Source organism: Littorina saxatilis, linkage group LG15 (genome assembly GCF_037325665.1).
Source record: "Littorina saxatilis isolate snail1 linkage group LG15, US_GU_Lsax_2.0, whole genome shotgun sequence".
NCBI classification, from domain to species: Eukaryota; Metazoa; Mollusca; class Gastropoda; order Littorinimorpha; family Littorinidae; genus Littorina; species Littorina saxatilis.
In genome coordinates this window covers 39463456-39478372 of record NC_090259.1, presented here as the reverse complement: position 1 = coordinate 39478372, position 14917 = coordinate 39463456, and the positions used below count along the sequence as shown (strand labels likewise).

The following is a 14917-nucleotide window of genomic DNA, read 5'->3' as shown; positions in this document are numbered from 1 at the left end:
GAGAGAGAGAGACTAAGAAAGAGAGAGAGAGAGACTAAGAAAGAGAGAGAGAGAGAGACTAAGAAAGAGAGAGAGAGACTAAGAAAGAGAGAGAGAGACTAAGAAAGAGAGAGAGAGAGACAAAGAGAGAGAGAGAAAGACTAAGAAAGAGAGAGAGGAGAGAGACTAAGAAAGAGAGAGAGGGAGACTAAGAAAGAGAGAGAGAGACTAAGAAAGAGATAGAGAGAGACTAAGAAAGAGAGAGAGAGACTAAGAAGGAGAGAGAGAGACTAAGAAAGAGAGAGAGAGAGAGACTAAGAAAGAGAGAGAGACTAAGAAAGAGAGAGAGAGAGACTAAGAAAGAGAGAGAGAGAGAGACTAAGAAAGAGAGAGAGAGACTAAGAAAGAGAGAGAGAGAGACTAAGAACGAGAGAGAGAGACTAAGAAAGAGAGAGAGAGACTAAGAAAGAGAGAGAGACTAAGAAAGAGAGAGAGAGAGAAAGACTAAGAAAGAGAGAGAGAGACTAAGAAAGAGAGAGAGAGAGACTAAGAAAGAGAGAGAGAGAGACTAAGAAAGAGAGAGAGACTAAGAAAGAGAGAGAGACTAAGAAAGAGAGAGAGAGACTAAGAAAGAGAGAGAGAAACTAAGAAAGAGAGAGAGAGACACTAAGAAAGAGAGACAGAGAGAGAGACTAAGAGAGAGAGACAGAGACTAAGAGAGAGAGACAGAGAGAGAGAGACAGAGAGAGCGAGAGACAGAGAGAGAGAGACAGAGACAGACAGTCAGAGAGAGAGAGAGACAGAGAGAGACAGACAATCAGATAGACAGACAGTCAGATAGACGGATAGACAGATAGACGGATAGACGGATAGACAGATAGACAGACAGACAGACAGACAGACAGACAGACAGAGCAACTGACAACAGACATACAGACAGAGAGATACGGACAGACAGAGAGTCTCTTGGAGACAAACAGGCAGACAGACACTGTTCCGCCGCTTTGGTAATTATGGGTGTAGCAGAACCCGCGCCGTCGGCAGAGGGATAGTTACAATCACTACTACTCTTTAAAGTATGGGTTTGCGTGAACCCGCGCAATCGGTAGTGTTTATGTTAATTAACATAATCAATTAATTTTAATGTTTTGTCATGTACACACTAAAAATTTGCAGACAGAGAGCAAATTAGGTGTGTGAGAGATACTTAAAATTTCAAAACGATACCTTTAATGGTTCCAGAGTTACAATGATTTTAGTGTGTCTCTGGGTACAGGTGAACCCAGGAAACCGGTTTGGTGACTTTTTAACATTTTATTTTTTATTTTTTATAATTTTTTTTTTAAAGATATAGATTTCCTGTTCTGTCTTAGCTAACGCATAAGGAAAGTGATATTTTCCTCTATCCGCCAGGAATAAATAAACACTGTCCCAGGATGCCAACATGTTCAGATGTTGCAGCGTGCTGAAATAAGGATTATTTTCTGCTTGACATAATTAACAGGTTCCAACCATTGTTCAGTCCGTTTGACAACTCCTGCACGGGTAAGTTGTGTGTACTTTGTGCTAGTTTAAACAGTCATGTACTTTTCTTTTTAGTGGGCTTAGTGTATTTGTATAATGACATGAGCAAAACATAAGTAGAAGAAGAAGAAGAAGAAGAAGAAGAAGAAGAAGAAGAAGAAGAAGAAGAAGAAGAAGAAGAAGAAGAAGAAGAAGAAGAAGAAGAAGAAGAAGAAGAAGAAGAAGAAGAAGAAGAAGACAGGTGCCAGGGAGAAGAGGAGGAGAAGAAGAAGAAAAGGAAAAATAATAATAAGAAAAAGAATACGTAGAAGAAAAAGAATAATAATTTTGACACAGAAGGAGAGACATCAGATTCCAAGGTAAATAAATACAGAGGGAGCCAGCCTTCCTATGAACTTCGTGCATATAATGCAGTTTGTTTACACCAACTTTTGTGTGTGTATAGAGTCAAATCATTGTTCCCGAGGTAAAGTCATCCAGTTTTGTTTGCGAAGGGGGTGTAAGTTTATTTTTGACTGTTCTTTTCTTGTTCTTTTTCAGTCAATTTCGTGACAATGACAACCTGTCCACTGGTTCTCCTCATGGTCTGTGTCATCGCGGCTTCATTGCCGCCTGCATACAATCCAAGGGAGGAATAGGTACTACACAAATTAACACACATTGTGCTACAACAATTTGCACCGTGTGCTTTTATGTATGTGTGGTCCGTGCGCGTGCGCACACGTGTGTGTGTATATATATGTGTGTGTGTGTGTGTGTGTGTGTGTGTGTGTGTGTGTGTGTGTGTGTGTGTGTGTGTGTGTGTGTGTGTGTGTGTGTGTGTGTGTGTGTGTGTGTGTGTGTGTGATGTTTGAAATAAAAAAAATTCTTCTTCACAAATTGGCTAAAAAAAGAGAAAGTTTTTTTATCCGCAAAGTGGCATGTTTTGGACGGTTATTTCTTAGGTTCAAAGTATGGTCCGAGTCTTAAGGTACACGTGTTTAAATCGAAATGCACTTCTTGTTAATAAACGTGTGTTTGTGGCTAAATCTTTGCTAACATGCCGTTTTGTCCAACAATTTTTCACTAGGTAATGTAAACACAAAATAAATCAAGTGAAATAAATGGAATCATGTGGAAAGTAAGCGTGAGGTGAGCGGATGAATACACATTTTTTTCTGATAAATTACCCCCCCCCCTCCTTCCCCACAAAGAGTAACTTGGCAAGCTGTTAAAAAAAAAACACACACCTGCAAACACAGTAGATCTGGGTTATTCTCCAGAGCTGTGTACCAGTGGAAACGAATGTAATATTTCTTTACTAGACTGAGACATTTTAACTATACAAATTCATTTCATTACCAAATACAGGTTCCATTTTTGTGACCCTCCACCACGGAATGAGTCACATGTCACCTTTGCATGATTTTCATATTTTTACATTTTCCTAAAGCGTTTTTTATGCTCTATCCAGTGGTGAAAACCGTTTTAGAAAAGAGCGAAAACTGTTTGAGTTATAAGCCTGTGACTAAGGTGACCCTCACACTGTTACCAGACACTCCCGGGACTTATATTAAGCCTAGCGCAGAACCGCGAGAGGTGACATGCGACTCATTTCGTGGTGGAGGGTCACATTTATTCTTGTCTTGCAGAGAAAGAATAAGAAATACTTGCACATTTTGTTAGTCTACGTTCAGTAAATTACAAGGATTTCAAAATACATGGGAACCAGAGGTTGTGACATGGATTTGTTTTCTTGTTGCATGTTTGTATCATTATCTAACTGGAGTATTTCTGAAAGAGAAAAGATAATACATTCTAGTTGCCATAAACATTATTATCATCTAAAGGGCTGAAAATTCATTTCACAAAATGATACACAGCTCTGGAGAATAATCCATCTGTCAATGACCCTTCTATTTCCACGGACAAGATCGATAAGACCCCCAAAACAAGTTCTTTAATACCAAATTGTTTATTGTCTCTGATTTAAGGTAAAGCATGTAAATGCGAAATTATGTGTACAAACAGAAAACACACAGTTACCATGTTTGTTATCACGTGTTTATTGATTGATTAAAATTTTGGAAAAAAAGAAGTTCTTTAATACCGATTTTTGTTGAGATCCTTAAAGGCATATGTACGCGCTCCCGTGTTTACAAAGTGTAGTTTGCCCATAATCGATGTCAAACGCACCATAAGACCATATAATGACGATATGTCACCATGCGCGGACCATAATACATGCATTACAGCTTGTTCTAGCCTCTGAAAAAGTGAGGATGTCAACAAAGCCGCGGTGTTAGCTCCCTTGCATCAACGTTACATGTGTTGCCAAATCTATAAATAGGACGATCCAGATCAAAATGAAAATTAACATATCTCAACATTGAAGTGGTCCTAGACCACAATCTTTTGCAGGGAACTTAATTTAGCATGTCTCCAGCTGTTGGTAAAGCAATTAGCGTGTATAGTCATCGAGTACATATGCCTTTAAAAAACATTGTTTAATTAAAAAGGACAAAATTCGATTTTGAAGACTTTGGAAGAAACGTGACTCTTCTTTGACATCCCGGGGACATAGTTCGCGTGATTTCCGGCCAATAAAACGCCACATACGCCTGTGTATATGAAGAACAACTTTCAACACCCCCCCCCCCCCCCCCCCCAAAAAAAAAAAAGTAACCGACCTAGCTACCTCAGGTATTTTTTAGGCCATGCTATCGGAAACAGCGTTTGTTGCGTGTGCCTGACTTGCTTTTTATATTTAGTCAAGTTTTGACTAAATATTTTAACATCGAGGGGGAATCGAAACGAGGGTCGTGGTGTATGTGCGTGCGTGTGTGTGTCTGTCTGTGTGTGTGTGTGTGTGTGTGTGTGTAGAGCGATTCAGACTAAACTACTGGACCGATCTTTATGAAATTTGACATGAGAGTTCCTGGGTATGAAATCCCCGAACGTTTTTTTCATTTTTTTGATAAATGTCTTTGATGACGTCATATCCGGCTTTTCGTGAAAGTTGAGGCGGCACTGTCACGCCCTCATTTTTCAACCAAATTGGTTGAAATTTTGGTCAAGTAATCTTCGACGAAGCCCGGACTTCGGTATTGCATTTCAGCTTGGTGGCTTAAAAATTAATTAATGACTTTGGTCATTAAAAATCGGAAAATTGTAAAAAAAAAAATAAAAATTTATAAAACGATCCAAATTTACGTTCATCTTATTTTCCATCATTTTCTGATTCCAAAAACATATAAATATGTTATATTTGGATTAAAAACAAGCTCTGAAAATTAAATATATAAAAATTATTATCAAAATTAAATTGTCCAAATCAATTTAAAAACACCTTCATCTTATTCCTTGTCGGTTCCTGATTCCAAAAACATATAGATATGATATGTTTGGATTAAAAACACGCTCAGAAAGTTAAAACGAAGAGAGGTACAGAAAAGCGTGCTATCATTCTCAGCGCAAGTACTACCCCGCTCTTCTTGTCAATTTCACTGCCTTTGCCGTGCGCGGTGGACTGACGATGCTACGAGTATACGGTCTTGCTGCGTTGCATTGCGTTCAGTTTCATTCTGTGAGTTCGACAGCTACTTGACTAAATATTGTATTTTCGCCTTACGCGACTTGTTTTTCCTCCAGCAGGGTACCCTTTCAGGGCACGTGCTCGTCAGAAGAAAACTGACGCTGACGGAAGATGGGTATCTGAGAGGCTGTTAAAACACGCCGAGGGTACAGGACCCACCAGCATCGAGTACAGGGACCGGGGCCTCAACGGCACTATTTTTGGTACAGGTCTTATTCACATAATGACCCAAGAAAATTGTAAAAGTTTGAAGAAGCCAAATCATTTCTGCTGGCTTCGGAAGTAGAACTGCGGGCAAATTCCACCACCTTGTGCATCTATTTTGTTTTACGTGACAGAAGCAAAAGCATATCGACAAAAAATATTCCACACACACACACACACAGACACACACGCACACAAACAAACAAACACACACACACACACACACACACACGCACACAAACAAACAAACACACACACACACACACACACACACGCATCATTAGTACGTGACAGAAACGTAGGTAACACAAATAATAAGATGACTAAAACAAACAAAATGGAATTCATCACTGGCTGTAATGTAGTATAGTGTCGTTACTTTGTGCAGAAGTTTGCAGTGTTGAAGCAGCCTTATTGACGTTCAACTGACGTAACATCAGAAGCTTTCTATAGAGAAATTCAATACTCAACTCACAGGCATGTTCCACGTAAGGAAAACACACACGCAAGCCTTTATGGTCTGTTTAAAAATAGCAACAACAGTACTGTGTGGTTGTTTGTTTTGTCACGAATCGTGATCTGTAATTCTAGGAAAACATGTGTTGACCTTATCCTGCATGCTAGGTACCTTTAACATTGAACGTGCTCTTGCGTACAATTTAACAGCATATTGTTATCTAGTGCGTTTTTTCCCATCAATATTAGACCCAGGCATTATGCGGATAGTCATAGTGGATGTTCTGACTAATACTCTTCCCAAATAAGCCTAGTTTGAATGCCTCGATTTGTTGTGGTGTTACTATTTTTTTAGTTGTCGATATCGTTGTTTACTTATTATTTTGTTTTGATGGTTTTGGTTTGGTGCGAATGTGTTACTTGTGATTTGGGTGGCTCATGACGCTGTTATAGTCTCTGAACTAATTGGCAGGAAAAAAAAGTCACAAACAACTTTTCCTGCAGGATTCGTCTTTGACTTGAAAGCGATATTTGAACGAATCACACACACACACACAAACACACACACACACACACGCACACATAAGTGCGGGCTCTCTCTCTCTCTGTCTTCTCTCTCTCTCCCTCTCTCTGTTGCTCTCTCTCCCTCTCTCTGTCTCCCTCTCTGTGGCTCTCTCTCCCCCTCTCTCTCTCCCTCTCTCTCTGTCGCTCTCTCTCCATCTCTCTCTGTCGCTCTCTCTCCCTCTCTCTCTCTCTCTCTCCCTCTCTCTCTTTCTCTCTCTTTCTCTCTGTCGCTCTCTCTCCCTCTCTCTCTCTCTCTCTGTCGCTCTCTCTCTCTCTCTCTCTCTCTCTCTTTCTCTCTCTCTCTGTCGCTCTCTCCTATCCACATATACGCACATACACAGACAGAAAGGAAGACAGATAGACCATTCACAATACAGACATTATCGCACAGTAACAAAGCAAAACATTACAATAACTTACCCTGAACTGGTTTAATCTTTTCTATTAAGCGAAGGACGTGTACACATGTATACACAATCTTTGTTATCTTTGACCTTTCGCGAAGTTAAATATAATTATCACAAGGCAATATCTTATCAAGAACAATAGTGTAATATGGAAGTATGAACATTCTGTGTTGTAAGTCAGGCCAGTATGTCCCAAAACGTAATATTTTGTTGTATCCCAATCCGTATAATCCAAATAATTGATTGGCATAAGAAGTGCAAGTTGTTTACTAACGTTAAATCCTTTTCTTAATAAGAAAAAGAAACTTTGACAAATGGAAGTTGCCTGATAAAAATACACACAAGAATTATAAAGGCAAAAGAGAGATAGAGATGGAATGAACTTTATCTGTGTCTTACCACTTTATCCAACCCTAACATTTAACTCAATTACCAACATTAGGTTCTGACATAACAGTGTTCAGTTAAATCAAGTGTGAAATGGCAATGTTAAAAAAAACAATAGTAAAACGGTTTTGCACAAAAAAGAGAATCTGTAATTATAATGGTAGCAGCCAGACTATTAATAGTATATGTCCCCCCCCCCCCTCCCAAAAAAAACAAACTAAAACAAACACACACACACACACACACACACACACACACACACACACACACACACACACACACACACACACACAATCAACAGCACCAAAACAATTATATATTACTGAAAATCTAGATCAGTACATATAAAGAACTGAAAATTATCTTGCTTTATTAATTAAAACAACTACCACTACAAGTACAAAATGTCATTCCATGCGAATATATGTTATTACTACAACAAATCTTGATGATAGCCACAATATACTGTACAAATAAGACAGTTTACAACAATAAATAACAGCATAGAATGCATTAGCAATAAATACAACATGCGTACATTCAAAATGCAGAAGGAAGACAATCAGTTGTCAAAAAAGACAAAACAATTAAGAATAATGTCTTTTTAACGGATTCTGCCCATTTTTAATCAGTAATCAGATTTTAAAAAAAGTTGGGAGTTCACTAAACAGCCTAGAATGTGTAACAATTGTTCTAATTAACATACATCTCAACTGTATCTTAGAAACAAACTATTTGAACGATCTCTTCAACAATAACAGGTGTATGAACTGTCCTTTGTCAAACTATGCAGCACTCGTTTAAATGCCATTTAGCTAACGAAAAACGCAGAGTGGACATATGACTCCTCATCGACACATTCACATGTCCAATTTGTTCTTCGAAAACTATTTAACATTCATGTTTATGCATACACCAATGTTAACAAGACCAATTTATTTTTTATTTAAAAAATACAAAGTGTTTAATAACTAACTAACTATCTCCAGCATTGCTACAATTACTGCTCTTGCTTTCCATCGGTATATCTCTGATTATTCTACCATCAACAGCACAACTAACCGTAGGTGTCACGGACCCCCACCCCCTAAGATTTTTAAAACTTTATAATGATCAATAATATTATGTTAAACAAGGTGAAAAGACATGAGCGTTTTATAACCTTCTCTTTCTTTTTAACGGGCTAGACTTAAACGAGACTAGTATACATGTAACCACTGGGCTTGGTAAGGGATAATTTCCTGAACGGTTTGGCCCGTTTTGATTACAAGAAGACAGTCGTGCAGGAGAAACACTGCGTAGGGAAATATTCAGGTTGTTCGATTTCTCAGGTAATTTGTGAAAACAATGGTGGTGCATTTGGTGCTTGGCATTTGAGTTGTCTTTTTATCATAGTATAGTCTATCCCGACGGTAAGATCACAGAAGTCGTCATGTGGGTACATCCAGTTGTATACATAACATCAGCAAACAATCATAATAATTATGTGACCCTCCACCATGGAATGAGTCGCATGCCACCTCGCGCGGTTCTGCGCTAGGCGTAATATAAGTCTGGGGGATGTCTGGTAACAGTGTGAGGGTCACCTTAGTCACAGGCTTATAACTCGAAAAGTTTTCGCTCTTTTGTTTTACGATTTCCACATCTGGATAGAGCATAAAAAAACTCTTTTTGTAAATGTAAAAATATGAAAATCATACAAAGGTGACATGCGACTCATTCCGTTATGGAGGGTCACATATATCGCTTCAGTGGCACAATAAAACTAAAACAGGATCTGTGCAACTTTGCATGCACCATATCTCATGCATAGAACCCACAAACAATTAATCCAATAATTATGGCCTCATTGGGCAATAACATTTCACAATTTTTACATCAATGCACCCTGGTTTTAAGCATAACATCAGCAAACACATCATAAACTATGGCATAAGTTGAACAATAAAACACAGGTTCTGTGCATCTTTTCATGCACGCTGTCTCAAATTACGAGCTCAACAGAACGTAAGGTACGCGGTTGTTTAAATTATATACTGACAAATAAAGGGTAAAATCAACACATACGGAACAACACAGGCCTCAGCAGTAAAATCAAAATAAAAGTCTGTTCTTCAAATAATTTTGTAATGTAAATGTCAGTTCATTCTATATTACCACACATTTCGTATGCTGGAACTATCTTTACACATACAACAGTGCATTCAAACACGGAGAGTTTTGTACCGCACTGTTTGGTGGTCGAAGCACACTTTTTCGTTGCGAAGTTCACAAAACAGGCTGCCCTTATGATCAAACACGATTGGATTGCTGAGTTTTTATCAGACCAGATAAGGTCTAAACAGTTTTGCTTTCTTTAGCACATGCTGGTCATGGATTTGAATAATAAACTATTTCGAAAGCTTTGGCGTGAACACTTTCGCTCAACAAATCCGCTCTAAACACTCTTGTTAACGAAATGTCAAAGTCAAGTTGGCACTGTTAATTATACCGTGATCTGCTAAAAGGCTTCTACAAGCCTGAGCTTATTAGTATCTGAAAAGCTGTCTTGGTAAGCTTTTTGTTTGTTTGTTTGCTTAACGCCCAGCCGACCACGACCTGTGTTCAGGGCGGTGCTGCTTTGACATACAACGTGCGCCACACACAAGACAGAAGTCGCAGCACAGGCTTCATGTCTCACCCAGTCACATTATTCTGACACCGGACCAACCAGTCCAAGCACTAACCCCATAATGCCAGACGTCAGGCGGAGCTCCTGGTAGGCTGGCAGTCCAGTGTTCTCTTGAATAGCAACCTTAACTGCTGCTACAAACATGAGCTGCTTCGCTTCTGAAAAGCTGTCCTTACAAAAAAAACTTGCTGTCCACTATTTCTCCAGAAGGTCCAACCTAAATTGCTGCTTCAAGCTTGAGCGGGCTAGCTTGTAGCTAATGGGGATATCGTCTTTGGCGAGCCCTCGTAGACAGAGAGTGGTAGTTCTGCAATAGATTGGCCAGAGCACCGTGCCCCTCAGACACGGCCAAATCCACAGGAGACCATCCTCGTTCGTTCTTCACGTGCACATCCGCCTGGTGCTCTAACAGCAGCAACACCAGCTCCATGTGATTTGCCTTACACGCGCAGTGCAATGGCGAGTGGCCCCAGCCGTCCCTGCTGTTGACTTCGGCGCCATGATTGAGCAAGAGGCGTGCCACTTTCGTTCTGAGATGGATGCAAGCTTCGTGAAGCGCTGTGCCCATTACTCCTCGCGCGTTCACATAGCCTCCGTGCTTGATGAGAAAGTCGACGATGTCGTCGTGACCCTTCCAGCTGGCTAGTTGGAGGGGGGTTCGGCCCAACGCTTTAATGTTCACGTCTGCTCCACGCCCAACGAGAAGTTTGACATTGTCAAGATGTCCCTCGTAACAGGCAGAATGTAGCGGCGTAGCTTCAAACTTGTTCTTGACATGGGTGTCAGCGCCTATGTCCAGTAGAAGGGAGACAATTTGAGTTTGTCCTGATCTGCATGCAACGTGTAGAGGCGTGTCTTTGTTCTTGGCGTATTTGTCTTGCTTACTGCAGCCCTCGCACAGCAGTCTCTTGACAGTCTCCACTTCCCCGTCAAGACAAGCGTTGTGCAGGGCGCCCGGTGCGGCCTTGTTGACGACTTTTATGAAGAATATTAAGAGTCTCTTTCGGCAGCGCATCTCCGCCACATCACAAGGGGTACGCTTTTCCTTGTTTCGGACTTTAAGCGACGCCCCACTCTTCAAGACAAGACTGACAGCCTCCTTAACACCAGAGTCGACCGCAATGTGCAGCAGGGTGTTGCCGTGTTGGTCTTTCTCATTTAGCTTTTTGTCGGACAGCAGTCTCAGAACCAGGTACCACTGTTTGCTGGGTAACTCTACAGTAACTGCGTCTTCTGATGCAGTCGCAGACAGCAAGGAGGATGGAATGGGTCGGGATGGGTTTTGAAGGTAACAGTAGGCTCCTGGAGTAAAGCCGGATACAGTTTCATTTGTTGTCTTCTCATCTGTTGTCATTGTATGTCGAGGCAGAGTCAGCTTAAGGGTGTCCTTGGATGACGGTTTGAACTTAAGCGAGAGTAGCTCTTTAATGAAGGCATTGGCTTTACTGTAGGTGATGTCAGCTGGTTGTTGAAAAACAATGAGGGCCAAAGCTGTAGACAGGACACTCTCGGTAAAGCATTTCGCGCTTTTGGCGTGTTCCTCCGTAATTTTCAAACACCACAAGGTGAAGTCGATTGAGTTCCAGACAGACCAGTAGAGCAGTGGCAAACTGTGACGGGTGTCCTTTGCTGTAGCCAGCTGCTTTAAGTAGCCCCTCTTTGCCTTGCAAAAGCTGTGAAACTCTGTCAAGAATTCTTTGTTCCCCAACGAAGGATGAAGGCAGAGCTCCCGCAGCTGCCCTGCCACAGCAAGTTCGTGCATTCTTTGCATCAGAAGAGAGTTCCCCTTGCCTGCGAGATAAATCATGTCGGAGGACGATTCAAGGGCTGTGTCAGCTACACGCACGTGTTGCACGAGGAAGGAAGCGTCGCACATTTTCGGCAGTACTGGAGGGTCGGACATTCGGCAAAGAACCAGCCCCGCAGCATCGTACAAATGGCGGCCACGAAACCCCAGACCGGTCGCTTCTAGAATTGAACCTGTGAGGAAAGAAGAAACGCGCTGCAGGTCACAGCAGGAGATGATGCTGAACCCCAAGCGTTCCAGCTCTTTCCTAACCGCTTTTGGTTCTTGAGGAAAAATGTCGGTTCCAAGCATTGTCAGTGCGAAGAGGGCCGCCATGATTTTACCGTCCACAGGATCGTGGACCATGCGTTGCAGCAGGGGGATGTAGGTGGCTGCATTCTGCGGCGAACCGTACTGAAGGTTGACCACCATTGACTGGTCAAGCAAAGGATTCCTCGACACAGACTCAAATTTTGCCACTGCTTTCAAGATATGCGGGTATGCAGTGAAGACCAGTAAACACCTGCGGGAGTCTTGGCTATTTATGGTGTTGAAAAGTAGATCCTTGCATCCTTGCAACTTTTCAGTGTTCAAGCTTACCTCCCCTAATCCCTCGTCCATCAGGACGATGCTCCGCCCCCTTTCACGGAGGACTTCACGTGCCTGACAGCAACAGGTTCCAATGCATCGTGGCTTGTAATCCTCTCCCTGGAAATGGTACAGTAGCGCTTTCCCGAGAGACGTTTTTCCTGAGCCCGGTGTTCCGCACAGCATAACTCGTCCCGTTCTTTGCAGCACGCCCACAGCCCTCAGAAAGGCCTCGGTGTCTTTGTGTGTCAGCCATGCTTCTTCAAAGTCACGACTTATAACTTCAGCTGCAAGAAACAGAAAAGTGTCATCAGCATCCAGTTTAGTTTAAATGAGTATGCAATGTTGTAGAAACATAATTATAAACTTATCCTGCTCCTTCTCCTCCTCCCACTTCAACCGTTATTGTTACACCAACAATAACACAAACAACAACAACAACATTGCATTGTGTATTATTGTACTGTAATGTATTGTTTTGTATTGTATTGTATTATATCCAATTGCCTTGCATTGCTTTGTATTGTATTGTATTGCATTGTATTGTATTGTATTGTATTGTATTGCATTGTATTGTATTGTATTGCACAATCTATTGTTTTTGTGTGTTTGTTTTTTCCAGTGTAGATACAAGTGTTACCCACTACCAGCTCATGACATACCGTCAGTTTGCAGATCGCAGTAAGAAGCCTGTGTTGAGTCACAGCAGCTGGTATTACTGGGGTAGTAATGATTGTTGAAAACATTGTTTTCTATGTGAGTCACATTCAGATTTTCGCCAACGTTCACTCTGGTAACTTTGCCAATCGTCAGCGACGCGGGTCCTGATTAAAAAAAAAAAAAAAGCTTCATGAAACAAGTGTCAATATGAAGCAAAACTACAATGAGATATTTAGAGTTGTTTCCATGCAGCTCTGCAATGCATGGAATCATTAGTTAGTGTATTTGTAAGTAAATGAATTGATTATTCTAGCTGAGTGATTGGATCAGCAAAACTTTGTCAAATCTGTGCTGCTGGAGTCAAAGAAAATAATAATTAAAAACAACCAATTAACATTATAAGCACACACATTTTGAACAGTGCGGCACCTTTTACATACTTCTTAATTTCCACTCCACAGCCAAACACCTACATAAATCAAGAAGTCAGAGTCCGAGAAAATAACGTTTGTGCCGTAGATAATAAGAACAAAACCCGTTGGAAAACTTTGAGATAAAAAAAAGAGAAACATAGGAAAAGGAACTATCAAATACTTCTACCACTTTCTTTATTCACTACTATAATTTACATCATAGAAATGTGTGATTTAAGAAAAAAACTGTACAGTATAAAGGCTATCGTGAACATTACAAGGAACAGATGAAATACAAGAAGAGAACAATGAAGAACAGAAATGACACGAAATAACACTCAAATAAAGGTAACATGGAATTAATTAAGCAACACGTATGCAGTGATTTTGATTCGTCGTCAATGCTTCTGTAACGTGTTTTTTTTTCTAGGCAGGGGTTTTGGCCCTAGGCAAACCTCTGAACTATGTGGTCCAGATTTGTCTGACCTCTATCCTTCGACCTGTCAAGCATGGGTGACCCTACTAGGAGCTTAAGCTCCCGCTGGCATAGCTCTCCGGGTTACTGAGGCACGCAAGCCATCACACGACAAGGAATGGACCGCATGTGATGTGAAGCGAAAAGAAAAGCCCAGAACAGGGTGCGATGGAGAAATGTCGTCAATGGCCTATGCTCCGCTGGGGGCAAAGGGCCTAAGTAAAGTAAGTACGTATGCAGTGGACACCCCCCCCCCCGCCCCATCTCCCATCCCCTGTAAGATACCTTTGCTTTAAGACTCCCTCCCTTTAAGACCCTGCTTTTTTTCTTCAGACTTCCTGTTCATAACCTGTGTAAATGTTCCCCTATTTTCAGACTCCCTCCTTTTTAACGCATGATTTTCTCAGATTTGTCAAGATCTTAAAAGAGGGGTTCCACTGTAAGGCCTAAAAAAAAAGGTGTGGTTACGGTAACCCGACCTACCCTATTTTTAGGGGCCGACCCTATAACTTTTTATTACATTTGTCAAAACAAAAACAAAAAACAAAAAAACGAGTGCAGAAAACGCAATGAAAGCGAAAGCGCTCGAGTCGCACACTTATTTCCCTGTCAAGTAGGTTTAATTTGTACACATTAGAAAAAAAGTTTAAAAAAAAAGTGATTGCCTACCTTCCTACCCTATTTTTTTTGGCTATGTTACCTTAACCACACCTTTTTTTTGTGTGGCCTAATAAGAAAAGAGCGACACAACTGAAAGGATCACTTAATTGTCGTGAGAGTGTCGAAATATACACACCAAAGATAAAATTACTAAACAGACAAAACCCGTACCTTTCTGTGGTGTGTGTTGGTCCAGAGATGCACATGCACCATGGACATCAATGCTAACGTCGTCAACTTTCCCGTGCTTGACATTTTCGTCGTTAGTGGCTGAAAAAATATTCAAAGGACTGATATTTTCACCAAGATTAACAAAATCTATATTTAGAAGAGATTTAATCAACAACTACTAAAATAACATGATATATTAAAGAAGCAGGTAAACTATAATAAAACAAAACAAAACAAAACAGAAACAAAACAGAAACAAAACAGAAACAAAACAGAAACAAAACAGAAACAAAACAGAAACAAAACAGAAACAAAAACAGAAACAAAAACAGAAACAAAAACAGAAACAAAAACAGAAACAAAAACAGAAACAAAAACAGAAACAAAAACAGAAACAA

At 40.7% G+C, this 14917-nt stretch overlaps 1 protein-coding gene and 1 long non-coding RNA gene across 2 annotated transcripts; one reads left to right on the top strand and one right to left on the bottom strand.

The window, feature by feature from the left end:
* Window positions 1-1277: 1277 nt before the first annotated feature.
* Window positions 1278-6229, top strand: LOC138949286 (uncharacterized). The gene is made up of 3 exons (XR_011450220.1): window positions 1278-1524; window positions 2044-2141; window positions 5134-6229. It is a non-coding gene; the product is annotated as an uncharacterized lncRNA (long non-coding RNA).
* Window positions 6230-7362: 1133 nt separating this feature from the next.
* On the bottom strand, window positions 7363-14612 carry LOC138949289 (uncharacterized). The gene is made up of 3 exons (XM_070321077.1): window positions 14520-14612; window positions 12803-12964; window positions 7363-12427 (listed from the first exon to the last, which is right to left on the bottom strand). The coding sequence occupies exon 3, from the start codon at window positions 12324-12326 to the stop codon at window positions 10023-10025; it is 2304 nt and encodes a 767-aa protein (XP_070177178.1). The 5' UTR covers window positions 12327-12427; window positions 12803-12964; window positions 14520-14612; the 3' UTR covers window positions 7363-10022.
* Window positions 14613-14917: the final 305 nt, after the last annotated feature.